The following is a 27669-nucleotide window of genomic DNA, read 5'->3' as shown; positions in this document are numbered from 1 at the left end:
TGTGCCTCATCAGAAGTTTATTCGTCATCATACAACACTACTTAAGTAATATAAATAAAGATGCCTCTCCAGTTATTGTCTCCTACAATACACATGCAAATGTACAATATTTCTTCTGATGAGTCTAAGAAGGCTTTTCTGGTATAACCGTAGCACACTGACAATATCGCCATTTAATAATAATAATACATTTATTTTGTACAGCACTTTTCCCACGCACGTGGGGGTCCGGATGGGTGTTAGCACAAATGGGTGGGGGCCCTGACGGGTGAGAGTCCGGAGAGGTGGGGGTCCGGACGGGCGGTGGCACGGACGGGCGGTGATCTAGATGGGTGGTGGCATGAGCGGGTGGGAGCCCAGACAGGTGGGGGTCCGGACGAGTGTGGGTCTGGACGGGTGAGGGTCCGGACGGGTGGGAGTCCAGATGGGTGGGGGTCTAGATGGGTCGCTTCACGAACAGGTGGAGTTGCAGATGGGTGGGGGTCCAGACGGGTGGGAGTCTGGACGGGCGGGGGTCCGGATCGGTGGGTGTCCGCACGGATGATGGCACAGACGGTTAGGGGTCCAGACGGATGGGGGCACGGATGGGTAGATGTCTGGATAGGTCGGGGTCCAGGTGGATTGGAGCCCAGATGGGTTGGGGCACGGACGGCTGGGAGTACGGATGGGTGGGAGCCCGGATGGGTGGGGGTCCGGATGGATGAGTATCCGGACGGCTGGTGGCATAAATGGTTGAAAGCCCAGTCGGATGGGTGTCCAAACGGGTAGGGGGATGGACGGCTTGAATTTTGGATGTGTAGGGGTCCGAATGTGTGGGGGCACGGACGGGTGGGGGCACGGACGGGTGGGGGCCAGGATGGGAGGGGGCACGGACGGGTGGGGGCCCGGATGGGTGGGGGCCAGAATGGGTGGCGGTCAGGATGGGTGGGGTCTCGGATGGGTGGGGGCACGGATGGGTGGGGGCCCAGATGGGTGGGGGCACGGATGGGTGGGGGCCCGGATGGGTGGGGGCACGGATGGGTGGGGGCACGGATGGGTGGGGTCTCGAATGGGTGGGGTCTCGGATGGGTGGGGGCACGGATGGGTGGGGTCTCGGATGGGTGGGGGCCCGGATGGGTGGGGGCCCGAATGGGTGGGGGCATGGATGGGTGGGCGCCCGGATGGGTGGGGGCACGGATGGGTGGGGTCTCGGATGGGTGGGGTCTCGGATGGGTGGGCGCACGGATGGGTGGGGTCTCGGATGGGTGGCGTCTCGGATGGGTGGGGGCACGGATGGGTGGGGTCTCGGATGGGTGGGGGCCCGGATGGGTGGGGGCCCGGATGGGTGGGGGCACGGATGGGTGGGGGCCCGGATGGGTGGGGTCTCGGATGGGTGGGGTCTCGGATGGGTGGGGGCACGGATGGGTGGGGGCACGGATGGGTGGGGTCTCGGATGGGTAGTTTCTCGGATGGGTGGGGGCCCGGATGGGTGGGATCTCGGATGGGTGGGGGCACGGATGGGTGGGGGCCCGGATGGGTGGGGGCACGGATGGGTGGGGGCCCGGATGGGTGGGGTCTCGGATGGGTGGGGGCACGGATGGGTGGGGGCACGAACGGGTGGGGGCACGAACGGGTGGGGGCACGGACGGGTGGGGGCACGAACGGGTGGGGGCACGGACGGGTGGGGTCTCGGATGGGTGGGGGCACGGATGGGTGGGGTCTCGGATGGGTGGGGGCACGGATGGGTGGGGTCTCGGATGGGTGGGGTCTCGGATGGGTGGGGGCACGGATGGGTGGGGTCTCGGATGGGTGGGGGCCCGGATGGGTGGGGGCCCGGATGGGTGGGGGCCCGGATGGGTGGGGGCACGGATGGGTGGGGTCTCGGATGGGTGGGGTCTCGGATGGGTGGGGGCACGGATGGGTGGGGTCTCGGATGGGTGGGGTCTCGGATGGGTGGGGTCTCGGATGGGTGGGGGCCCGGATGGGTGGGGTCTTGGATGGGTGGGGTCTCGAATGGGTGGGGGCCCGGATGGGTGGGGGCCCGGATGGGTGGGAATCCGGACGAATGAGTGTTCGGACGGCTGGTGCCATGAACGGGTGGAAGCCCAGTCGGGTGGGTGTCCGTTCGGGTAGGGGCATGGATGGGTTGGGGTCTGGCTGTATCGGGGTCCGAATGTGTGGGGGCACGGATGGGTGGGGGCAGGAACGGGTGGGGGTTTGGACGTTTGGGGTCTCCCACGGGTACGTGTCTGGACGGCTGTGGGCCTGGACGGCTGGGGGTGTGGACGGGTTGGGGCCTCGAGTTGATGCTTGTAAGTGGATGATGATGATGATGATAGCAATGATGGTTGATAGCATCTGCGCATTTTAATTGGGGAAGAGTTCCGGGCGGCTGCCCGTGCAGCTGATTGTGGGTAGGATGAGGGAGCGGTGGGGTTGCGAGCACGAGGAAGCCGTGTGTCGTCATCCTCAGCACGGCCTCCGCAGACGAGACGTTTGAACAACTTGCGCACAAAGTGCCAGATTCTCGTGCGCCTGCTTTTGGGCCCGCAAGGTTCACACGCTTCTGCTTCCCGCGTCATCCATGGGTGTTGGAGAGCTTCTTTTGGGGTGGGTCGCTCTTCTGGCGTCCAACTGAAAACACAAAAAGTACACTTCTTAAAATAACCAAATTAAAAAGAGAGACTGCTCCCCATAACAGAGGTGTTGTTTTGCGTTAGATCGCAGAAATATGAATGTGTCGTAAAACCCGCCACCACCCACGTTCGCTGCGTAAATAAAACATCCCAATTAGTTACTGGTTCAACACACCGATGGCGCTGGAGAGTAAACCAACAACATTTACCGTACAAGCCTCGTGACGTTTCGCCAGTAATTACAACCAGCCTCATCAGGCGACAGCCAGAATTGTGGAGAAATCCTCCTAACCGAAAAAAACCTCTTATGGATAATATTGGTCGCACAAGCCTCCGTGTTAAACAGACACTGTTGCCTATTTAATTCACGTATAAATTAACCTCGAATTGTTATCTTCTAAGCGGGGACCAACGTTTTTCACACAAATCCTTTTGTTTTTTGAAGCCCGTGTCTCACCATACAAATTATGTGACCATGTTAGGAATATAAAAGTGTGAAGATGACTTTTCCTTTTTGACGCATCTCCACGGAGAGATGCGGTGAGTGCTGGAGGCTCATTTGTGCCATGTTGCTGGTGCTTGCTCCATGCTCATTCTATGCATCCTTTGGTAGGATGTGCTGGTACTGATTGTAACAGAGAGAATTAGAATCTGATTCAGATTTCTTCTTCCCATTTTACTTTGGAGGGAAACTATTACGGATGAGTTTTCTATTTTCAATCAATAACCGAGATAAGACCATGAGTGACAGATAAGGTGGTTCCTCGTGTAAATAGGAAGGGTCTAAGTTTAGTTCCAAGCTTATTTTGTTTAACCAGATGAGAACTGAAAAGACCAGGATAGTCAATTTTACAAGCGCAACCTGGGGCATCAGTCTGCCATGACGGGTGATGATTGCCTCTGCGAGGTCCGTGTCTTGTCAAAAGTCTGCCTTTAAGTCCATGTGTCTATATGAGTGTGTGGGTGTGTAAGTCAGCATCTATACGAGTCGTTGGGTCTCCATGAGTCTTTGAATCCGAGTCTATGGCACGGGGTCGGCAACCTTTCAAAGAAGCACTAGAGCCATTTTTACTTTTTTAACTTTGACCAAAAGGGTTTGAGAGCCGCATCACATGCAGAGTTACATGTACCCAAACACAGCAGCAGGTATACAGCAGATAACAATAACACATTCTGATTTCAATACACAAAACAGGTGATGGAATAAACTGTCTCTTTAGTTTTTGTCCCCTTTAGTTAACGATACAGTTTGACGACGTATTGTTGCCACCAAGACATTCCACAGTGACCCATTCCCTGGCATATTTAATCAATTATTGGGTTTTTTGGATTAGATCGAGTAAATATAGAAATGTATAATTAAACCCACCACCTCCCGACACAGCTAATTAGTAAGGTTTGTCACGTAAACAGAAAATGCCAATTCGTTACTAGTACAGCACTAGTGTATAGTGTAGTGTATAGTAGTGTAGTGTATAGTAGTGTAGTGAATAGTAGTGTAGTGTATAGTTGTGTATAGTAGTGTATAGTAGTGTAGTGTATGGCAGTGTAGTGTATAGCAGTGTAGTGTATCGTAGTGTAGTGTATAGTAGTGTATCGTAGTGTATAGTGTAGTGTATAGTATTGTATAGTGTAGTGTATAGTAGTGTAGTGTATAGTAGTGTAGTGTATAGTAGTGTAGTGTATAGTGTAGTATATAGCAGTGTATAGTGTAGTGTATAGTAGTGTATAGTGTATAGTAGTGTAGCGTATAGTAGTGTAGTGTTGTATAGTAGTATATAGTGTAGTGTATAGTGTAGTGTATAGTAGTGTAGTGTATAGTAGTGTAGTGTACAGTAGTGTAGTGTATAGTAGTGTAGTGTACAGTAGTGTAGTGTATAGTAGTGTAGTGTACAGTAGTGTATAGTAGTGTATAGTGTAATCCTCACAGGGCATCACAACAGTTGATTCAGCCCTTATCAGCAGCAAGCATTTTGGATATTTTTACTTGTGCACAATTCTCTTAAGGCTTTTGCTTCACTGAAGCCAATATTAGATTTTGCCAATTTACTGTTCTCAATAATCTTGGCAACCTCATGCCTAGTCATCTCAGCTTATGCGGGCGATGACTAACTTTCTGAGTCCTCTTTCAGCAATTATCTCATCGACAGGGATTGTACGGTGGGGCACCAGCAAAATGAAGACCTTCAGGCAGGACTGAAACCATATCGCCGGATAATTCAACGTTCAATGATAGGGATTACCGTTGAACAATCACAGGTGTAAGGGAATCTGCGAGCCACCCTTCCGCGCACACGCACCACGCAGACACAACATCTCCGCTCTCACGAACACGCACCAATCACACGCGCGGGAATATGCTGGACGGGGGGCGGGGGGTCAAGGGTTAAAGGGCAAATGACGTCACCCGGTCCAGAGGCGTACCAGACGTGGATGTGTATTGGGAGCAAGGGCGGAGAGGTTAAAAGGGGGCTGTGTGCTCGGGGTTGGCTTGGAACGAGAGTCGCTTTGCGATATTTTTTGGTTCTATTCGGTAAAGTCACGTAGGTAAAAAAAAATCACGACGTTTCGGCCACAACACAAGTGGCCTTCATCAGGTGAAGGGACCGGACTATCCAGAGGACAGTGTCCGGTCCCTTCACCTGATGAAGGCCACTTGTGTTGTGGCCGAAACGTCGTGATTTTTTTGTTTTATTTTTTTACCTACGTGACTTTACCGAATAGAACCAAAGAGTGTGGATCCTTGCAGTCACGAAAGCTTCAAATCTAGAATTGCTGTGCGTTGTTGAATTAAAGAAGTGGTTCAACTATTCCCCGACTCCTCTTCACAGGTATGGCTATTTTAGTGCACACAATCGACAGGAGGTACAAGAATAATGGCCTCGCATAATATGCACGCGTAATGAGTGTGATTACCATATAAATAACCCAACCGGCAATGCATACCCATTGTCATTTACAGTAAAACATTGGATTGCGAGTAACTTGGCATGCGAGTGTTTTGCAAGATGGACAAAACTTTCAAATAAATATTAATTTGATATACGAGCGAGGGTCTAGCAATACGAGTAGTGTACGTGTATACACTTTGTCTGCCGAGCGTCACGTGATCACAACTGATGTACGAGTGCTTTGGATTACAAACACGTTTCCGGAACGAATTATGCTGCGCAATTCAAGGTTTTTACTGTACATGCATTCATTAATCCCCCCCAAACCCAACTTCGTTCAAGACGGGCTCGCAAGTGATGCCATCACACACCTACCCCTCTATTTAAGGAACGAAACAGTAGGGGATTTGTCCACAAATCTTGCTGTCGCCTGATGAAGCGAGTTGTAATTACTGGCGAAATGTCGAATTCTGATTGTAAATGTTGTGGCTTCGCTTTCCAACACACCGGTGTGCTGTACTAGTAATGATTTACGCGATCTAACCCAAAAAAAACCTGTATTAGGGGTGAAAACCTACGTGTTAAATTATCAGTTTAACACGTGACCAATATTATTATAGTGTAGTGTAAAGTGTAGTGTATAGTGTAGTGTATAGTGTAGTGTATAGTAGTGTATAGTGTAGTGTATAGAGTAGTGTATAGTAGTGTATAGTGTAGTGTATAGTGTAGTGTATAGTGTAGTGTATAGTGTAGTGTATAGTGTAGTGTATAGTGTAGTGTAAAATAATGTTTAAGATTTTTTTTTAAAAGCTGCCTGCAGTGAACCAATGATTATGCTGATCAGATGTACTCATTTTCTGCTGCGGGTATCTTCACAAATGCACCCAATAAATTCAAGGTAGAAGCCAAAGAGCTGCGTTCGGCTCCAGAGCTACAGGTTGACAACCCCCTAAGTCTACGGCATTAGTCTGCTGTCAGTAGTTAGCGATGATTGCTGCTTTGCAAGTAATAATCCACATCGGGTAACTCGCGGTGTAATTTTTGAATTTGACAAACTTTAGCTCTGACGCCGGCCCACAATGGCCTACTCTTGCGATGAATGCCACCGGGTCACTGCCTCCTGCTACAAAGCGCAGAGGTGTCGTGGAGTGTTACCATGGTGGTTCTTACACCCTCGTTGCTAATCAGGAGGGCACGGCCAAGTTACAAGTGCAAAGTGACATCGTGATGAGGGGGTGGGGAGGATGAGTTGCACGAGGGGACGCCTGCTGCATATTTGTTCTCCCTGTGGTCGTGTGGATTTTTCTCTGGGTACTACGGTTTTTCCTGCACGTTTAGAATAAACGTAACGCGTTCAGAGTATTTGACTGCTGCTATGCACACGACAATAAGCCACTTCGTTCAGCTATCATTTGTGGCCAGTGTTGCTTCTGTTAAAGGGCCGTATAGCTCCGTGGGCCTTACCTGGTTATATAAAAAATAGTTTCGTTTAGATTGGTGGGTGACTGGTCCAGGAGTTTTAGTCCAGAATACGTGATCGCTCGTTTAGCTCAGTCTGCTAAGTGGGGACATTGCAGGAACAATCCCAATTGCTCCTCACCACCTCCCCATTGTGTCGAAATTTTAAGGTGGTGAAATGTAATCGGACGTGAATTTGCGAGTGAATGCCGAGGGAAATCCAAAGTGGGACACTTACTGTAGGAAACACTTGATGAACTCCTGGAAAGAGCTGTCCAAGTCGTTCAGGAACGTGTCGAGAGGAAAGCAGTGAGGCATTCGTTCGATGCATCCCTCAGTCAGCTGTCCAGATTCGTCTGGGGAAGGGACAACAGATAACGAAATGGATCACAGTATTAGCCTTTCATACGACAACAGCAAAAGGTGCAGATAATCATTTAGTGGGGAAGCCAATGAGGGAATTCTGAAAGCTAAAGCACGGGATTCAATTGTCGTCCAGTGCCGTCCTCTCTCCAGAACGTCGGTGGCACGCAGCCACGAATTGAAAACTAATTTATTTGAGAACTGCTTTTGGTGCTTAGTTTGTTGTCCTTCCACCGGCAAACCTCTGATCAGCATGCTTGGCGGCGTACGGCGCGAAAGAAGTTCAATGTACGTGGGGGCGGAGCCGGGGGGGGTGACAGGGGTGACATTCTGCGTATAAGTGTACGACACTCGGTCTGGCGGACTCCGTGCAACTGCATTGTCAGAGCGTGTCCGCCAACCGATGGCGTCTAGTTCAACAACCTGACTCTCTAAATCATTCTTGAAATTGAAATGGCAATCGCGAACGAGAGCTGAATGAAGTGGTATATCATTACGTCAAGATTTATAGCAGCCAAATGCGTTTAAACGCACGATGTTGATTCTAAACGTGGGGGGGGGGAACTGAAGCACGTGGAGAGAAATGCACGCAACCCAAGAGGAAAACATGCAAACTCAAAATATACAGGCATCAGGGTCGAGATGGACATCACAAACTGGATGTATCCAATTCGCATCTTCGTTATATATATAAAAAAAAAAACGTGTTTCCGAATACATTAATCAAGCTACATCCATTTCACGTTCTTAAAAAAATGCATTATAGCAGAACTGACTGTATTTTTCCCTTACCGAAATACATGCTCCGAAGCGGTGCAGCCTCCAGCATTTCTGATGGAGGATCATTCAGGATCTGGAAATAGATTCACACGTTTGTTGGTACATCACTGGAAAGTTCAGAGCTTCTTGTAGTTACGGTTTCATATAAATTCGATTATTTCTCGATGATGCATCCAATTAGTCGGATCGAACCACAAGTTGTGCTGCCGCAAATGGTGCATTCCCCAAGTGCTTGCCACAAACAGTTTGAAACCCCCCCCCCAGCTGCGATACATTTCCACGTGATGATAAGCCAATTTGTTGAGCTATCATTGATGGCAAGGTCGCTTGTGCAAAATAAGTTCATCCCTCAGCGGGGGTTGCCTGGTAGGATGGGGATGGTTTAGTTTGATTTGTTTGTGTTTGGGTAATTTGTTTACCTTGCGTGCACTTTACACTCCTAACGTGTTTTGTACTGTTTGTTGTTGTAACATTCTTACCCCGTGCCCCTATTGGACATCTGTGAAAAAAAGCTTTACAGCTCTTCGGATTCCTCCAGTATAAATACACATTCTGATTCAAATTTCGCTAAGGTACCTTTTATCTGGGTGTATTGGGTTAATCTACTCAATTAGTTTAACGTATATTAATCCCATATGAGTATATAATAACATATATAAAAGGCCCAAAGTGGAATAAGAGAAATGGCCATCGCACAAAACTTATTAATGAATCTAACCGACATTCCTAATGACCTAGAAAATATAGAAGTTATATTTAGTAGTTTGCGTGGTAGCTGCAATGACGGTAAATGAGGAAAACTCGGCTTTGTGTTGAAATGTGAAACAAAGAGTGGGTAAAATATTAACATTAAAATCCATTGCTTTTTTTTTCTCTTTAAAAGTGACATCCACCCTTAAATTTGTATGGGTTTTGGGACGATTGGCTTAAACAAATTTTTCTCACCAATATCATCCATAAGGGAGGTTTTTGAGTTAGATCGCGTTAATATAAATGCGTCGTTCTACCTGCCACCATCCGACACAGTGAATAATTAAGGTTTGTCACGTAAACAAAACATGCCAATCCGTTACGAATTCAGCACACCGGTGTATGGAAGAGTAAACCCACAACATTCACCATTCACTGCGGTGTGCTGAACTCATGCAATTTGTCCACAAATTGCAGGGTAAGTATGCATCACTTGTGAACTGCATGCATTTGATGCTCGCAAGTGTTCATTCTCTTCTTACATTCAACCAACAAAATAAACTTCGAAGAAGCAAGTGCTCCGTGCTCAATGGGTAATCATAGCCACGTGGTTTGGCTTGCCGCAAGGAAATTTTGAAGATAAATTGTTACCACCTGTGAATGACTAATTATAGCAACTTTCATGTATTACCGCGCTTATATTGCCCTACATGACGGCTATGTCACGTGACTATACAGTGTGGTGATTGTACCTTCGTGAGGCCAGGGACATCCAGCCAGAATTTCCACGTCGGAAGCAGCCTTTTGCCCACGGCCAACTCGGCCAGTATGACGCCAACCGACCAAAGGTCGATGGGCGAGCCGTATGGGAGACCCAGCAGAGCTTCGGGGGCCTTGTAGCCCGGGGTCCCCCTGACCTTGACAACTGTACAGAAGGAAGAGACGATGACGGTGGTCCGGAGCACAAAGTTGTCTTTGTGATGTTTTCTCACGCGATGCGCTCACCTACCTTGGACGTCACAGGGTAGGTGTGGATTTCCACTGGAATGTGAACCATCCCTTCTTGCAATGGATCTACCATAACCTTATTACCCAGGGCTTAGGCAGCGTCGCTTATATTAACAGAAAATAGTACACGGGAGACATGCTACTATGGTACATTGCAAGTAACACCATCCTATTGTAAATTGATATGATGGACTCGTGGATTTGTTAGTACAGTATAAACCTTGGATTGCGAGCATAATTCGTTCCGGAAACGTGTTTGTAATCCAAAGCGCTCGTATATCAAAGCGCTCGTATATCAGTTGTGATCACGTGACGCTCGGCAGACAAAGCGTATACGTACTGTTCGTATTGCAAGACCTCGCTCGTTTATCAAATTAATATTTATTTTAAAAATGTGCTCGTCTTCCAAAAACTCGCAATCCAAGGTTCTACTGTATCTAGTTACAACGACATCTCAGGGGTTGTTAACGTGCTCCAAAAACAACTTACACGGTTGGTCTTCATTAAAGCAGGCGTTAAAGTCAATCATCTTTATGGAGCCTGTGTCATGGTCGACCACCATTATGTTTCCCTGAAGAAGAAGGAGAAGGAGAGAAAATGTGCATTAGGCTATAGGTCTGAGCATGACATGTTGCCTGCACACTACACAACTATACACTACACTACAATACACTATACACTACACTACTATACACTACACTATTATCCACTATACACTACACTACTATACACTACACTGCTATACACTACTATACATGACACTACTATACACTACACTACTATACACTACACTACTATACAATACTATACACTACACTGCTATACACTACACTGCTATACACAACACTACTATACACTACACTACTATACACTACTATACACTACACTACTATACAATACTATACACTACACTGCTATACACTATACACAACACCACTATACACTACTATACACGACACTACTATACACTACACTGCTATACACTACACTACTATACACTACACTGCTATACACAACACAACTATACACTATACTACTATACACTACACTAGTATACACTACAATGCTATACACTACACAACTATACACTACACTACTATACACTACACTACTATACACTCCACTATACACTATGCAACTATAAACAACACTACTATACTCTGCACTATACACAACACTACTACTATACACTGCACTATACACTACACTACTATACACTACACTACTATACACCACACTACTATACACTGCACTATACTATATACTACACTACTATACACAACACAACTATACACAACACTACTATACACTGCACTATACTATACGCTACACTATACACTGCACTATACTATACACTACACTACTATACACTACACTACGTATACACTACACTAATGTACACAACACTATGTATACACTGCACTATACTATACACTACACAACTATACACAACACTACTATACAATGCACTATACTATACACTACACAACTATACACAACACTACTATACACTGCACTATACACTACACTACTATACACTGCACTATACACTACACTACTATAGACTACTATACACTACACTACTATACACTATACTATACACTACACTACTATACACTATACTATATACTACACTACTATACACTATACTATATACTACACTACTATACACTGCACTATACTATACACTACTATATACTATACACTATACTACACTACACTATACACTACACTAGGAGTCTGCAGCATGACATGTGCAGAACTCGTCACCAATTACCTCGGCCTCAGTAGCAGTCCTTAGGCGGTCATAGAAACGAGTTCTCATCATTACTGTGGGGGTCTTACTGACTATAGGAAAGGCCGTAAAAGCGGAAGGTTGCAAGCCAAATCGTTGTAAGCCAGAGGCCACCTGTATATTTTTTCACGAAAGATTGGATGCTTTGGTTAACAACAATAGCGCCAATTCTAATATCCACTTAAATTTGTAAGAACGAAGTCTGAATACCGGATTAAACCTGTCAACCTCAAGATAATGTGAACTGGGGGCGTGTGATGACCTAAACTGTGAGCTTTGCTTATGAGTCCTAATTGAGATATGATTCTCCAAACTTACTGGCGTGATGTTCCCATGAACAACTTTCTTTTCTTTAAAGAAAGCCAAGACCTCCAGCAAAGATCGTCCGTACAATTTAACAAGGTCCAAAGGGAAGGGACCTTTCTGCCGCAGGACATCCTGAAGATTCCCTCCCCTGAAGACAAAAAACACATCCAATGCCGATAAAGTCATACATATTCCAACGTAAATGTGCTTACATATCTAATATACATGTGCAATGAATATTGTTACACCGTAACGGTAAGGTAAGGCTTGAGATACGTACATATTCCTGGAATGTATATTGATTTAAACTGACTTAAAACATTCCGACTGTTTACCAGATGTTTTGCAGCAAATAAAGAAACATTCTTGATATATTCTAATCTATATATACAGTATACTGCTGCAGAGTCTGCAGATACTACTAGAGTCTGTAGATACTACTATAGAGTCAGTATATACTACTATAGAGTCTGCAGATACTGCTATAGAGTCTGTAGATACTATAGAGTCTGCAGATACTACAATAGTCAGTAGATACTACTATAGAGTAAGTAGATACTGATATAGAGTCTGCAAATACTACTATAGAGTCAGTAGATACTACTATAGAGTCAGTAGATACCACTATAGAGTAAGTAGATACTACTGTAGAGTCAGTAGATACTATTAGAGAGTCAGTAGATACTACTGTAGAGTCAGTAGATACAATTATAGAGTCAGTAGATACTACTAAAGATGCAATAGGTACTACTATAGAGTCTGTAGATACTACTATAGAATCAGTAGATACTACTATAGAGTCAGTAGATACCACTATAGATTAAATAGGTACTACGATAGATTCTGTAGATACTACTATAGAGTCAATAGATACTATAGTAATATCTATTAACTGGCACAAAACTGACACCTTTATTCAAGGCATCATGTTTGCAATAACCACAACACAAGCAGTCAAAAATGCAAACAAAAAGAGACAACTCTGATGATATGCACTGTCCTTGAATTTGATTGGTCCACACCCGAGACGGCTTTTCTTAGAGCCTAGTCTCCACTGGTGTTGGACCAGATGACGCCAAAAGACTAGGCTCTAAGAAAAGCCGTCTCGGGTGTGGACCAATCAAATTCAAGAACAGTGCTAATATCTATTTCGATTTAAAGCTTTCGTGACTGCAATGATTCATCTTCTTTGGTTCTTTCGGTAAAGTCACGTAGAATGAGAATAAAATAATAAATTGATAAAATAAAATAACACAATAATATTCTCACGACGTTTCGGCCACAACACAAGCGGCCTTCATCAGGTGAAGGGAGCGAGACTGTCTGGTAGGACAGCGCTGGAGTGAGAGAGCCACGTTCAGATCACGGCTTTTAAGCTGTGTGAGAGGAACAAAGAGCCTTGACGAAGGAATTAGCATAAAATTTAGCATTGAAAAGGCTGAATGATTAGCTTGTGACTGGTCACAGAAATAGCTATGTTAAAAGTTAAAGCATACACATCCGCAGAGGCACCCATTGTTAAAAGGAATTAGCATAGAATTTAGCATTGAAATAGCTAAATTAAGGCATTCGCTTGTAACTGCTACAGAAATAGTTACGTTGAAGTCAGAGCATACACATTCACCGAGGCACTTAGTACAAATCAAAACAGGAGAATTTAGCATTGAAATAACTAGGCGAATTTAGCATTGAAATAACTGGGTGATTTGCTGGTGACTGGTCACAGAAATGACTACACATCTGAGCTATTCACAGTACTATATAGTGAACCAATAAAAACTAAAATATAAATTACCTTCATGTTATCAATAAACTCTATATTCTCCAATCAACTAAGCTACCAACCATAAGTCTTTATATATCACAATGCTATATGGCGAAAAAATGGGTGGATTCTTACCCTCAAATTTCCGTACCACGGATAGCTACGGGCCCCGTTCAGACGGACGAGTTCGTCCATGGTCGGAACAGAGGAGGGGGAGAGAGACAGCTGCGAAGCCCTAGTATACTCCATGTTGTAAACCATACCATTAACCGTGGTGTGAGAGGTATTAAGAGGCAATGCTGGCGAAAGAGCTGCGGTCTGAAGGTCATCGTAAAATTACAATTAATTAAGAACAGAAATGATTTAACACATCTTTCCAGTGGTTACTAAGCCTGAATCCATCTTCTCGGTTGAAATTGTCTCTGTGCTTGTATATGTGAATGGCCTCATGAACGAATCTCTCATGGTAGCCAGTTGGTTTGCAAAGAACCTCCGTCTTGGAGAAGTCAATGTCATGTGAGCCCACTGAATTGTAACAGTGATCTGCCACGGCAGAGGAGTTCGTCTTACCGTGTTTCAAGTCTGCTTTATGTTCGCGGATGCGGTCCGAGATATGTCTTTTGGTTTCTCCAATGTAGCTACTACCACAGAGGCACTTTAGTTTGTAAATGCCCGGGTACTGTATGTCTGGAAGAGCATCTTTTACAGATGGAACTAAATCACGGATTTTGTGTACTGTGTTGAATCGGACCTGGATCTTGTGTTTATTCAGGATTTTGGAGATCTTTTTAGTGACCCCTGAAATGTAGGGTAAGGTGATGGTTTTGAGTGGCTCCACAAGAGGATCCTTCTTCATGACTGGAGTGATGGCTTTGCGGATTGTGTAGTCGGAGTAGCCATTAGCCCTGAGAGCCTGGTGTACGTGCTTGAGTTCACTGGTAATGTGTTCCTGGTCGGAAATGCATTGGGCTCTATGGTATAGAGTCTTGATGAGGCAGTTCTTCTGGGATGGATGGTGGTGGGAATCCGGTTTCAAGTAAGCATCTGTATGGGTAGCTTTCCTGTAGACAGAGTGGCTCATTGAACCATCATGTCTCCTTTTAATTAAGACATCTAGAAAGGGTAGTTTGCCATCTTTTTCGACCTCCATGGTAAATCTGATGGCTGGGTGTATGGAATTGATGTGGTCGCGGAATTGGTCTAGAGCAGGCTGGCCATGTGGCCAGATGACAAAGGTGTCATCAACGTACCTCTTCCATAAGGTCGGGCGTAGAGTGGCAGTCTGGATGGCGTCAGTTTCAAATTTTTCCATGAATACGTTGGCTACAACCTGCTCTAGACCAATTCCGCGACCACATCAATTCCATACACCCAGCCATCAGATTTACCATGGAGGTCGAAAAAGATGGCAAACTACCCTTTCTGGATGTCTTAATTAAAAGGAGACATGATGGTTCAATGAGCCACTCTGTCTACAGGAAAGCTACCCATACAGATGCTTACTTGAAACCGGATTCCCACCACCATCCATCCCAGAAGAACTGCCTCATCAAGACTCTATACCATAGAGCCCAATGCATTTCCGACCAGGAACACATTACCAGTGAACTCAAGCACGTACACCAGGCTCTCAGGGCTAATGGCTACTCCGACTACACAATCCGCAAAGCCATCACTCCAGTCATGAAGAAGGATCCTCTTGTGGAGCCACTCAAAACCATCACCTTACCCTACATTGCAGGGGTCACTAAAAAGATCTCCAAAATCCTGAATAAACACAAGATCCAGGTCCGATTCAACACAGTACACAAAATCCGTGATTTAGTTCCATCTGTAAAAGATGCTCTTCCAGACATACAGTACCCGGGCGTTTACAAACTAAAGTGCCTCTGTGGTAGTAGCTACATTGGAGAAACCAAAAGACATATCTCGGACCGCATCCGCGAACATAAAGCAGACTTGAAACACGGTAAGACGAACTCCTCTGCCGTGGCAGATCACTGTTACAATTCAGTGGGCTCACATGACATTGACTTCTCCAAGACGGAGGTTCTTTGCAAACCAACTGGCTACCATGAGAGATTCGTTCATGAGGCCATTCACATATACAAGCACAGAGACAATTTCAACCGAGAAGATGGATTCAGGCTTAGTAACCACTGGAAAGATGTGTTAAATCATTTCTGTTCTTAATTAATTGTAATTTTACGATGACCTTCAGACCGCAGCTCTGTCGCCAGCATTGCCTCTTAATACCTCTCACACCACGGTTAATGGTATGGTTTACAACATGGAGTATACTAGGGCTTCGCAGCTGTCTCTCTCCCCCTCCTCTGTTCCGACCATGGACGAACTCGTCCGTCTGAACGGGGCCCGTAGCTATCCGTAGTACGGAAATTTGAGGGTAAGAATCCACCCATTTTTTCGCCATATAGCATTGTGATATATAAAGACTTATGGTTGGTAGCTTAGTTGATTGGAGAATATAGAGTTTATTGATAACATGAAGGTAATTTATATTTTAGTTTTTATTGGTTCACTATATAGTACTGTGAATAGCTCAGATGTGTAGTCATTTCTGTGACCAGTCACCAGCAAATCACCCAGTTATTTCAATGCTAAATTCGCCTAGTTATTTCAATGCTAAATTCTCCTGTTTTGATTTGTACTAAGTGCCTCGGTGAATGTGTATGCTCTGACTTCAACGTAACTATTTCTGTAGCAGTTACAAGCGAATGCCTTAATTTAGCTATTTCAATGCTAAATTCTATGCTAATTCCTTTTAACAATGGGTGCCTCTGCGGATGTGTATGCTTTAACTTTTAACATAGCTATTTCTGTGACCAGTCACAAGCTAATCATTCAGCCTTTTCAATGCTAAATTTTATGCTAATTCCTTCGTCAAGGCTCTTTGTTCCTCTCACACAGCTTAAAAGCCGTGATCTGAACGTGGCTCTCTCACTCCAGCGCTGTCCTACCAGACAGTCTCGCTCCCTTCACCTGATGAAGGCCGCTTGTGTTGTGGCCGAAACGTCGTGAGAATATTATTGTGTTATTTTATTTTATCAATTTATTATTTTATTCTCATTCTACGTGACTTTACCGAAAGAACCAAAGAAGATGAGTGCTAATATCATTATCAGAGTTGACTCTTTTTGTTTGCATTTTTGACTGCATGTGTTGTGGTTACTGCAAACATGATCCCCTTGTATAAAGGTGTCAGTTTTTGTGCCAGCTAAAAGGGTAAAAACCTATTACTATATCTTGTTACTGGCAAAGGAGGTCTTTTAGTGTAAAGGCTTACCCCGAGCTCTCAATACTCTGATAGTGCACTGTTTTTGAGTTGTACGCCTTATGGTGTCATCTGGTCCAACACCAGTGGAGACTAGGCTCTAAGAAAAGCCGTCTCGGGTGTGGATCAATCAAATTCAAGGACAGTGCCAATATCATTATCAGAGTTGTCTCTTTTTGTTTGAATTTTTGACTGCTTGTGTTGTGGTTACTGCAAACATGATCACCTTGTATAAAGGTGTCAGTTTTTGTGCCAGCTAAAAGGGTAAAAACCTATTACTTTATCTTCTTACTGGCAAAGGAGGTCTCAACATGACTGTGTGAAGCAATTTGGTGTAATCCTTACGTGATGAGACTGAGAACCAGGTGCATTTTCCCATTCCACATGAATTCATCCAACAGCCTGACGACCCTCCTGTTTCTCAATTTCCTGAGGAAGGTAGCTTCATGCAAACGATCCACCTCCGTCATCCTGTGTGTAACGAATTCGACACAGATCAGACATCTCATCACAAACTACTACGAACCTCCATTACCGTGTACACCGGCAACTCTTTTAAACTGAACTATTATATATGCATATTCTTGGTTATTTCGGTAAAGTCACCACGTAGAAGGGAAACAATAAAATATTCAAAATATAAAACAATAAAATTCTCACGACGTTTCGACTGCAACACAAGCAATCATCATCATCATCAGGTGTGAAAACCACACCTGTGAAAACCAGATCTGATGATGATTGCTTGTGTTGCAGTCGAAACGTCGTGAGAATTGTATTGTTTTATATTTTTATTATTTTATTGTCTCCCTTCTACGTGGTGACTTTACCGAAAGAACCAGGAATATGAATCCCTGCAGTCACGAAAGCTTTAAATCAAAATGTATTATATATTCATTTTACAAGGTAAGGCCTACTGAGCTATGTAGTTCTTTGTCAGAAGTGATTTGGCTACAGAGAATGCTCAACGAGGTGGCTTACCATTTGGAAATGTTAGGCACCCAAATACTCTTAAAACAAGTGTTTCTAAATGTTGAGAGAAATATCCCGGAGGACCCGGAGAAAAAAATCCACATGAACACGGTGGAAGAGAGAGAGAAGACGCTAACTCCAAATACATAGCAGGTCGCTCAAGAGCTGCAACATTTCAAGTGGTAAACGTTCAGACTATGAACGGTGCAGGCTGCTCAACAAGTAAATGAAATTTGATGGGGAACGCGATACAGCAACTCCGATTAGCACAGTTGACTACGTACAGTGTGAAAGAAGTTTGATTTAAAGCTTTCGTGACTGCAGGGATTCATATTCTTGGTTCTTTCGGTAAAGAACCAAGAATATAAATAAATATATTGTTTCCCTTCTACGTGACTTTACCGAAAGAACCAAGAATATAGTGCGAAAGAAGTTCAACATACATATGTATTATGCTATACACTACATACTTCACTACAGACTACACTATACACTACATACTACACTACACACTACACTACTATACACAACAGCAAACATTAAACTAATTTTCAATGGTACAGTATATTTTTCAAGTAGTGGTACCCCAAACTTTCGCAGCTCTTAAAAATTCCCCTTTTCACACCATCAATAGGTAAACTCCCCCTCCCCCCCGCGCCAACCGGCATGTGCACCCGCATGTACACCACCTCTACACCGTTCATCATGCTAAGTCGGCCAATCAGATGCTAATTTTTATGATAATTCCTTTGTCAAGTCACCTTGTTTCCTCGCACACAGCTTAAAGGTCGCGGTCTGAGCGTGGCTGTGTTTCACTCCAGCGCTGTCCTCGAGACAGCCTGGTGTTGTGGCCGAAACGTCGTGATTTTTGTTGTTTTATTTTTTACCTACGTGACTTTACCGAATAGAACCAAAGAGTATTAATTTAACTCATTTCTTTAGAACGGCTTTTTGTGTTTAGTTTGTTCTCCTTAGCTCACCCCCCCCCCCCCCCCCCGATTATCACGGTTGGCTACGTACAGTGGGAAATAAGTAGTACGGAGTTAGACTGATGGCCTTAATCTAAGTTTTCTTGTGGTTGTTGTTGTTGTTTGACTTGCATCCCACTGGGATTTTTTTGCACACAGCGTTGGTGGTGAACGGTGCTTTTTTCAGGAATATTTTTGCTGTTTTTTTTTTCCATGGATTTTCTGTTTGCACAGTCACACAAAGTCACTTTAAGATGTTTTTCTTGTTCGTGTTTTAGTTTTTTTGTTTGTTGTGGTTGCACCCGATTCAAGAGCCGAATGGCTCACAGGGCTATACCAAAATAAATCAAACTGAAACTGAAAGCTGAAACACACATTAACTTCGCCAATCACGGAGCTTTCAATTGATTTGTTCCCATTTCCCGAGGCAGATATTTCGAAAGTTCGCAAGCTTGCAAATCTAAAATCGTCGTCCTGTTCCAACGTATTCTCACCTGTCAGCATTGTGTGTAACCTTCACTGCCACAATGATCTTATTCTTGCTGTCCGTGCATTCAAATACGTTGCTATATATTCCTGAGCCGAGTTGGGACGAAAACCAATAGTGGCGATTGATGCAGTACTTCCTCACCTAGGCATGGGGAAAGGGTTGGGGGGGGGGCAGAAGAGGAATGGGATCAGTGAGTGCAGCACGAGGCAGTTTATACAGTAATGGATATTCATTGTGATAGATGTCATTTGTGATTTATATGCATTCAAATTTCGATTTAAAGCTCTGCGTGACTGCAGGGATTCACATTCTTGGTTCTTTCGGTAAAGTCACGTAGAAGGGAAACAATGTCAATTTTTATTGTTTTATTTTCATTATTGTATTATTTCCCTTCTACGTGACCTTACCGAAAGAACCAAGAATATTATATGCATTCATTAACCACCCCCCCACCCCCCTCTGGCCTTCGCAACCGATTGGCTCACACGTGACGGCATGCCATTTATCCTTCCTCTCTTTAAGACAGAAACAGGAGGTATTCCCCCACAACTCTGGCTGTCGCCTGATGATGCTCGTAATTACTGGGTTTACTCTCCAAAACACCACTGTGCTGTACGAGTAACGAATCGGCATGCTCCGTTTACGCGACACAACTTACTAATTGGCTGTGTTGGGTGGTGGCCGGTTTAATGACACATTCAAATGTATGTGATCTAACACAAAAATATCTATTATGGAGTTTAGACATCAGGTCGCACGACCCCCACATGCTCTTTGGTTCCATTCGGTAAAGTCACGTAGGTAAAAAATAAACAAAAATCACGACGTTTCGGCCTTCATCAGGTGAAGGGACCAACCTGTCCAGAGGACAGCAGAGGACAGGTTGGTCCCTTCACCTGATGAAGGCCACTTGTGTTGTGGCCAAAACGTCGTGATTTTTGTTTATTTTTTTACATACGTGACTTTACCGAATAGAACCAAAGACTATGGATCCTTGCAGTCACGAAAGCTTCAAATCTAGGACCCCCACATGCTCGTAAATAATCGGTGAAATACAAATCAACGTATAGGCGGTCTGCTCGTGGTGGGCGGTACAAAGAACAGCAAATTTTTGCGCAACAATCACTTATTTCCCCGCCGTGTTTCGCAAAACCCCGGTCGGAAAATCTTGCGGGGGGGGTCGGTGGTGGTGGTGCGAGTCAAAATCAGCTCTCCTGACGCGGAAGCAGCCGGAAGACGAAACGTTACTAGCGGCTGAACGCGAAGACGCTTCACAGCCTGCTGCTGTGTGGCAGCACCCAGCCATGATGGCGATCGGCTGGCTCCGTGTTCCACAAAGGCAGATTTGACTCCTGATGCCCTGGACTTTTGTCGGACGCTTTCTCGATGCACGCGCGGAATAATTTCTCGGTGGGCGGGTGCCATCAAAAAAAGGTCGCGACTCCCGTCACCGCGTTCGAATGGGGAAGAGCGGCCGCCGATTCAAAAGACAGCTCCGGATGGAGAGCCTGCAGCCCACTGAGCTGCAGATGACTTCACCAAAGAATTCAGTATCGCGTGCCTCTCTATCCACACCGGGGACACACTTTTTTGGTTTTGTAATATGCTTCGACGGCATTTTTATTTAGCGTCTGCTAACCCCAGGGGCGGGCAACCTTTCACAGAAGCAGCAGCGAAAATTGTCTGAGAGCCACAATCACACGGAGAGGCTACAGCACAGACAGGCAGCAGGGAATCTGCAGCAGCCGAAAATATTCCGACTGAAATCAACTTAACAGGTGATGGAATAAACTGCGTCTAATGCGGATTCGTACCTGCCCTTGGCTATGCATTACCAATACAGTTTGACTGTTGTCCATTTTGTGGTCACCATTCCCCGCATTAATTAATCAATAATCTTAACGTTACATTATGTTTAAGATTTAAGTCAATTAAAAAAAGGGCAAAGCAGCAGCCCGCAAGGGGGCAGCCTACAGAGCCCCTCGCTGCTCCGCAGAAGCAGCAGCAGCAGCAGGTTTGCCGGTCCGTGTGCTAGCACCGATGGTCAACTACAATTCCCAGAGCGGTAGTGAAAGCACGTTAAATAAGCAGGCTTGAACGTGGATCCGTGCCTGCAGAAACACACACGGCGTGATGGGCAGTCGAGAGCAGTGAAGAAACATCCAAATGTTGTTCTGTGCTCCCTGTGCTTCCACGTCTGTGCTCAAAGCCTTTACCAAACCTTCCCAGGACCAGCATGGTAAAAAAAAATAATGGTTCAATTAGCACAAGCCCAAACCAAAGTTGGGCTTGTGCAGGGCTCATCCAGCAGTGGATTCGCAATCGGGCCGTGCATGTGACCCGTCCAAAGCGTCTCGATGCATCTCCCGAGTTGTGTCTGTCACGCAATTTGTGCGCGTGGTTCCAATGTCAATGCACTCGGGTTGTAACTTTTCTCATCCGCACGATGGCAAATAATGGCTCACATTCCTCAATAGCGTTGCCAAGTAGGAAATAAATATGTAACGAGTGACGTTTCGGGCAATGTGGCTTCGTCACAGCACGTAACGATCATACAAAACGACTGTTATAACCTGTGAAGAAGAGGCATCAGCCGCAACGTTGCGTAGTATATGTTTTTTTTTAATGTTCTTGTAAGGCAATGTTAATGACGAATGTGTTATGATGCATCATGAAAAAGGGGCATTGCATGAAACGTTGGCCATTGTACTTTTTTTTCTCCAAAACGGCGTTTTTGACGAATTAGTTTTATGTTGACGTTGTTGTTGAATTCAGAATCAGGACGTTTATTTATACTGCAGGAATCCGATGAGCTATAAAGCTCTTCTTTCAACTGGCGTCCAGAACTTGGGACCAATGCCCCCCGGCAGCTGCAAGCTGCAGCAGCAGCAGCACCAACTAAAAAAAAAGTCGCCATAACATTGCTGCACTTGACTGAATGTGTTTCAGATGGCGACTTTGTATTCTTTCTGGAACGCCATCCTGGAATTGCTCCCCCACACAAGTTACGGAGATTCAGACCTCACCGTCGACTATTTCTGCATACAAACATCAGACGTGCACACTCCTCGCCGCTCCGTGTGACTCCATGAGGCTTGCTGGGGTTCGGCGAGAGATGTTAATGCCCTCGCCTGGTATACAGGAGGACGTAGATTTGACCCAGGCCCTGCCGACCCCCTGACCATGGACGTCCAGGTCACCATGGAAGTCCAGTTTACCATGGAAATCCAGTTTACCATGGAAGTCCAATTCACCATGGAAGTCCAGTTTACCATGGAAATCCAGTTTACCATGGAAGTCCAATTCACCATGGAAGTCCAGTTTACCATGGAAATCCAGTTTACCATGGAAGTCCAATTCACCATAGAAGTCCAGTTCACCATGGACGTCCAGTTTACCATGGCAGTCCAGTTTACCATAGAAATTCAGTTTAACATGGAATTCCAGTTCGCCATGGAAATCCAGGTTATCATGGAAGTCCAGTTTACCATGGAAGTTTAGTTTACCATGGAAACTCAGTTTACCATAAAAATCCAGTTTACCATGGAAGTCCAGTTCACCATGGAAGTCCAGTTTACCATGGCAGTCCAGTTTACCATGGAAATTCAGTTTACCATGGGATTCCAGTTCACCATGGAAATTCAGTTTACCATGGAAGTCCAGTTTACATCGGAAGTCACGTTTACAATGGAAGTATACTTTACCATGGACATCTAGTTTACCATGGAAGTTAATTTACCATGAACATCGAGTTTACCATGAAAATCCAGCTCACCATGGAAGTCCAGTTCACCAAGGAATCCAGTTTACCATGGAAGTCCAGTTTAGGATGGAAGTTAAATTTACCATGTAAGTCTTGTTTACCATGGCATTCCAGTCCACCATGGTAGTCAAGTTCACTATGTAAATTCAGTTTACTATGGAATTCCAGTTCACCATGGAAATCGAGTTGACCATGGAAGTCCAGTTTACCATGGAAATCCACTGCACAATGGAAGTCCAGTTCACCATGGAAGTTCAGTTTACCTTGAAAATCCAGTTTACCATAGAAATCCAGTTTACAATGGAAGTATATGTTACCATGGACATCTAGTTTACCACGGAAGTTCAGTTACCATGAACATCGAGTTTACCATGGAAGTCCAATTTACAATGGAAGTCCAGTTCACCATGGAAGTCCAGTTTACAATGGAAGTATTTTACCATGGAAATCCATATTCTTGGTTCTTTCGGTAAAGTCACGTAGAAGGGAAACAATAAAAATAACAAAAATATGAAACAATGAAATTATAAAATTATATTATTTTATTGTTTCCCTTCTACGTGGTGACTTTACCGAAAGAACCAAGAATATGAATCCCTGCAGTCATGGGTTAACTGAAAGTTCTGTTAACCCATGGACATCCAGTTTACCATGGCAGTCCAGTTTAGGATGGAAGTTCAGTTTACCAAGGAAGTCCAGTTCACCATGGTAATCAAGTTCACTATGGAAATTCAGTTTGCCATGGAAATCTAGTTCACCATGGAAGTCCAATTTACCATGGAAGTCCAGTTTACCATGGAAGTTCAGCTTACCATGGAACAGCTCAGTGGGTCTTACCTGGTAAACATAAAAAAATATATTCTTTGCTCTTTTGGTAAAGTCACGTAGAAGGCAAACAATTAAATAAAAATACATAAAACGATAAAATTCTCACGACGTTTCGACTGCAACACAAGCAGTCGAAACGTCGTGAGAATTTTATTGTTTCATATATATTTTTTATTGTATTGTTTCCCTTCTACGTGGTGACTTTACCGAAAGAACCAAGAATGTGAATCCCTGCAGTCACGAAAGCTTTCAATGAAAATAAAAAAATAGTTTACATCGTTAAGTTTAATAGTTTAGCTTACCCTTTTAAGTTTCATTGCTCTGGAGAATCAGCGTAAGAACGCAGTGGTGGAGGCGGGCACGGCCCCACGAAGTTGCTGCGTGACGTCACCGGGATGAGTGACGTAACAGCGAATGCGGGGATTCTCCTGGCACGTGACCAAAAACGAGACACGTAAAACGAATAGAACGTATTCTCTGCAGCACTGTTGTGTAAAGGGGCCGTCCATGAATGACGTCACGCACCTGGGGGGGGGGGCGTGGTCAGCCATTTGTGACGATGTATGACGGGGGGGGGGGGGTTGAGAAATGTGACGTCACATCAAAATGCGCAACTTTAAATCAAAATATAGAATTGTTACAAAAACACTAATTCTTAGCTCTCGGTAAAGTCACATTGCAGGGAAACAACGTGACTTTACCGAAAGAGCTAAGAATATAAATTAATGCAGTCACGAAAGCTTTAAATCAAAATTTAAAACACTAATTGTTATAACACTCCTACAACATCAGAGTGCAGCAAAAATCACGACATTTCGGCCACAACACAAGCGGCCTTCATCAGGTGAAGGGACGAGACTGTCTGGAGGACAGCGCTGGAGTGAAAAAAGCCACGCTCAGATCACGACCTTTAAGCTGTGTGAGAAGAAACAAAGCGCCTTGACAAAGGAATTAGCATATAATTTAGCATTGAAATGGCTGAGTGATTAGCTTGTGACTGGTCACAGAAATGGCTATGTTAAAGTTAAAGCATACACATCCGCAAAGGCAACCCTTAACAAAGGAATTAGCATAGAATTTAGCATTGAAATAGCTAAGTTAAAGTATACACATCCGCAGAGGCACCCCTTGACAAAGGAATTAGCATAGAATTTAGCATTGAAATAGCTGAGTGATTAGCTTGTAACTGGTCACAGAAATAGCTATGTTAAAGTCAGAGCATATACATTCACCGAGGCACCTAGTACAAATCAAACAGGAGAATTTAGCGAAACACAACCACGCTCAGACCGCGGACCTTTAAGCTGTGTGCGAGCAAACAAGGTGTCCTGACAAAGAAATGAGCATAAAAATTAGCATTTGATTAGCCGATTTTAGAAAAGAGGTGGTGTACGTGCCGGTGGACTTGCCGTTTGGCGCGGGGGGGGGGGGAGTTTACCTATTGATGGTGTGAAAAGGGAATTTATAAGAGCTGCGAAAGTTTGGGGTACCACTACTTGAAAAATATACTGTACCATTGAAATTAGTTTAATGTTTAGTTCGATTTAGAACATCTTTCCAATGGTTGCTTAATTTGAAACCATCTTCTCGGTTGAAATTGTGTCTGTGTTTGTAGATCTGAATTGCCTCGTGAATCTACAAACACAGACAATTTCAACCGAGAAGATGGTTTCGAATTAAGCAACCATTGGAAAGATGTTCTAAATCGAACTAAACATTAAACTAATTTCAATGGTACAGTATATTTTTCAAGTAGTGGTACCCCAAACTTTCGCAGCTGTTATAAATTCCCTTTTCACACCATCAATAGGTAAACTCCCACCCCCCGCGCCAAACGGCAAGTCCACCGGCACGTACACCATCTCTTTTCTAAAATCGGCCAATCAAATGCTAATTTTTATGCTAATTTCTTTGTCAGGGCACCTTGTTTGCTCGCACACAGCTTAAAGGTCCGCCGTCTGAGCGTGGTTGTGTTTCGCTAAATTCTCCTGTTTGATTTGTACTAGGTGCCTCGGTGAATGTATATGCTGACTTTAACATAGCTATTTCTGTGACCAGTTACAAGCTAATCACTCAGCTATTTCAATGCTAAATTCTATGCTAATTCCTTTGTCAAGGGGTGCCTCTGCGGATGTGTATACTTTAACTTAGCTATTTCAATGAGCCATTTCAATGCTAAATTATATGCTAATTCCTTTGTCAAGGCGCTTTGTTTCTTCTCACACAGCTTAAAGGTCGTGATCTGAGCGTGGCTTTTTTCACTCCAGCGCTGTCCTCCAGACAGTCTCGTCCCTTCACCTGATGAAGGCCGCTTGTGTTGTGGCCGAAACGTCGTGATTTTTGTTATTTAACTTTTTTACCTACGTGACTTTACCCAATAGAACCAAAGAGTATGGATCCTTGCAGTCACGAAAGCTTTAAATCTAGAATATGACAGGGGGGTTTGAGAAATGTGACGTCACATCAAAATGTGCAACTTTAAATCAAAATATAGAATTGTTATAAAAACACTAATTCTTAGCTCTCGGTAAAGTCACGTTGAAGGGAAACAACGTGACTTTACCGAAAGAGCTAAGAATATGAATTAATGCAGTCACGAAAGCTTTAAATCAACATTTAAAACACTAATTGTTATAACAACACTCCTACAACATCAGAGTGCAGCGCCATAGGAGGTACGAAGCTCAGTGGGCCTTACCCCGTACAATGTATATACATTTAAAAAACATTTAATATGATAGTGTAGTTAAATAGTTTTAATTTAATAATTTAATTTACCTTCTTTGGTTCTTTCGGTAAAGTCACGTAGAATGAGAATAAAATAATAAATTGATAAAATAAAATAACTCAATAATATTCTCACGACGTTTCGGCCACAACACAAGCGGCCTTCATCAGCGCTGTCCTACCAGTCTCGTCCCTTCACCTGATGAAGGCCGCTTGTGTTGTGGCCGAAACGTCGTGAGAATATTGTTATTTTATAAATTTATCATTTTATTCTCATTCTACGTGACTTTACCGAAAGAACCAAAGAAGATGAATCCTTGCAGTCACGAAAGCTTTAAATCGAAATTTAATTTACCTTCAGACGAGACTCGTGTCTGCCCGAGTCGCGGTTGAAGCACGGAGTGAGACGCCCGAGCTCCACGAAAGCGATCACGTGCCACGTGACGTCACCGGAAGAAGTGACGTTGGCCAGGAGTTTCCTGGCACGTGACCACTGACGAATGACGTCACCGCCGGAAGTCGCAGCCCAGGCCAAGGAGTGAACAAAAACGTTCACGCATTTAAGAGGAAAATAAATAAGCAATATTTAAGTACAACTTTCATAAAAACACCGTGCTAGCAATGGCAGAACTCCACTGTTCCAGGAAGTGGCCCCGAAGCTTGCCATGACGTAAGGGGACGGTGGCCAGTTACAGCCAACGTCACTTGAGCGTGGACAATTAGACCCAAGCCGAAACGTAACATATAAAAAAAAGATTGTTTAGAATTTTTTTTAAATGTGATGATAGAATATAGTATTGTCATCGGTATGCCATAAGTATACCAAGTTTGCAGTCGATACCGCATTGGGAAGTGGGTTTAAATTGAGTTACAACATTTGAGGATACAACAGAGTTAATAAAAAGCGTGTAATAATAACAATAAAAAACGTCGTGTTTTATATTTTTTTTAATCTACG

The 27669-nt window shown here is 44.3% G+C and overlaps 1 protein-coding gene across 1 annotated transcript; it reads right to left on the bottom strand.

Annotated features, from left to right (window-relative positions):
• LOC142906429 (uncharacterized) lies at nt 1-27669 on the bottom strand. Its single transcript, XM_076054132.1, has 10 exons — nt 27067-27669; nt 24287-24412; nt 19398-19534; nt 17309-17434; nt 11919-12054; nt 10295-10376; nt 9550-9722; nt 8120-8180; nt 7203-7320; nt 1-2613 (listed from the first exon to the last, which is right to left on the bottom strand). Exons 2-10 carry the CDS (start codon nt 24299-24301, stop codon nt 240-242), a joined length of 3222 nt encoding a protein of 1073 aa, XP_075910247.1. The 5' UTR covers nt 24302-24412; nt 27067-27669; the 3' UTR covers nt 1-239.

This window comes from Petromyzon marinus, chromosome 64 (genome assembly GCF_048934315.1).
Source record: "Petromyzon marinus isolate PM22_M1 ecotype Great Lakes invasive population chromosome 64, UKy_Petmar_22M1.pri1.0, whole genome shotgun sequence".
NCBI classification, from domain to species: domain Eukaryota; kingdom Metazoa; phylum Chordata; class Hyperoartia; order Petromyzontiformes; family Petromyzontidae; genus Petromyzon; species Petromyzon marinus.
The sequence above is the reverse complement of the archived record's forward strand: the minus strand, read 5'-3'. Positions and strand labels throughout refer to the sequence as shown.

Excerpts from the sequence above, each read along its gene's own strand:
- LOC142906429 (XM_076054132.1), bottom strand. Across the intron at positions 8,181-9,549 it reads ATGTCCCTGGCCTCACGAAG|ATCCTGAATGATCCTCCATC; the intron begins GTACAATCACCA and ends ATCTATTTCCAG. Across the intron at positions 2,614-7,202 it reads TTCATCAAGTGTTTCCTACA|TTGGACGCCAGAAGAGCGAC; the intron begins GTAAGTGTCCCA and ends TTGTGTTTTCAG.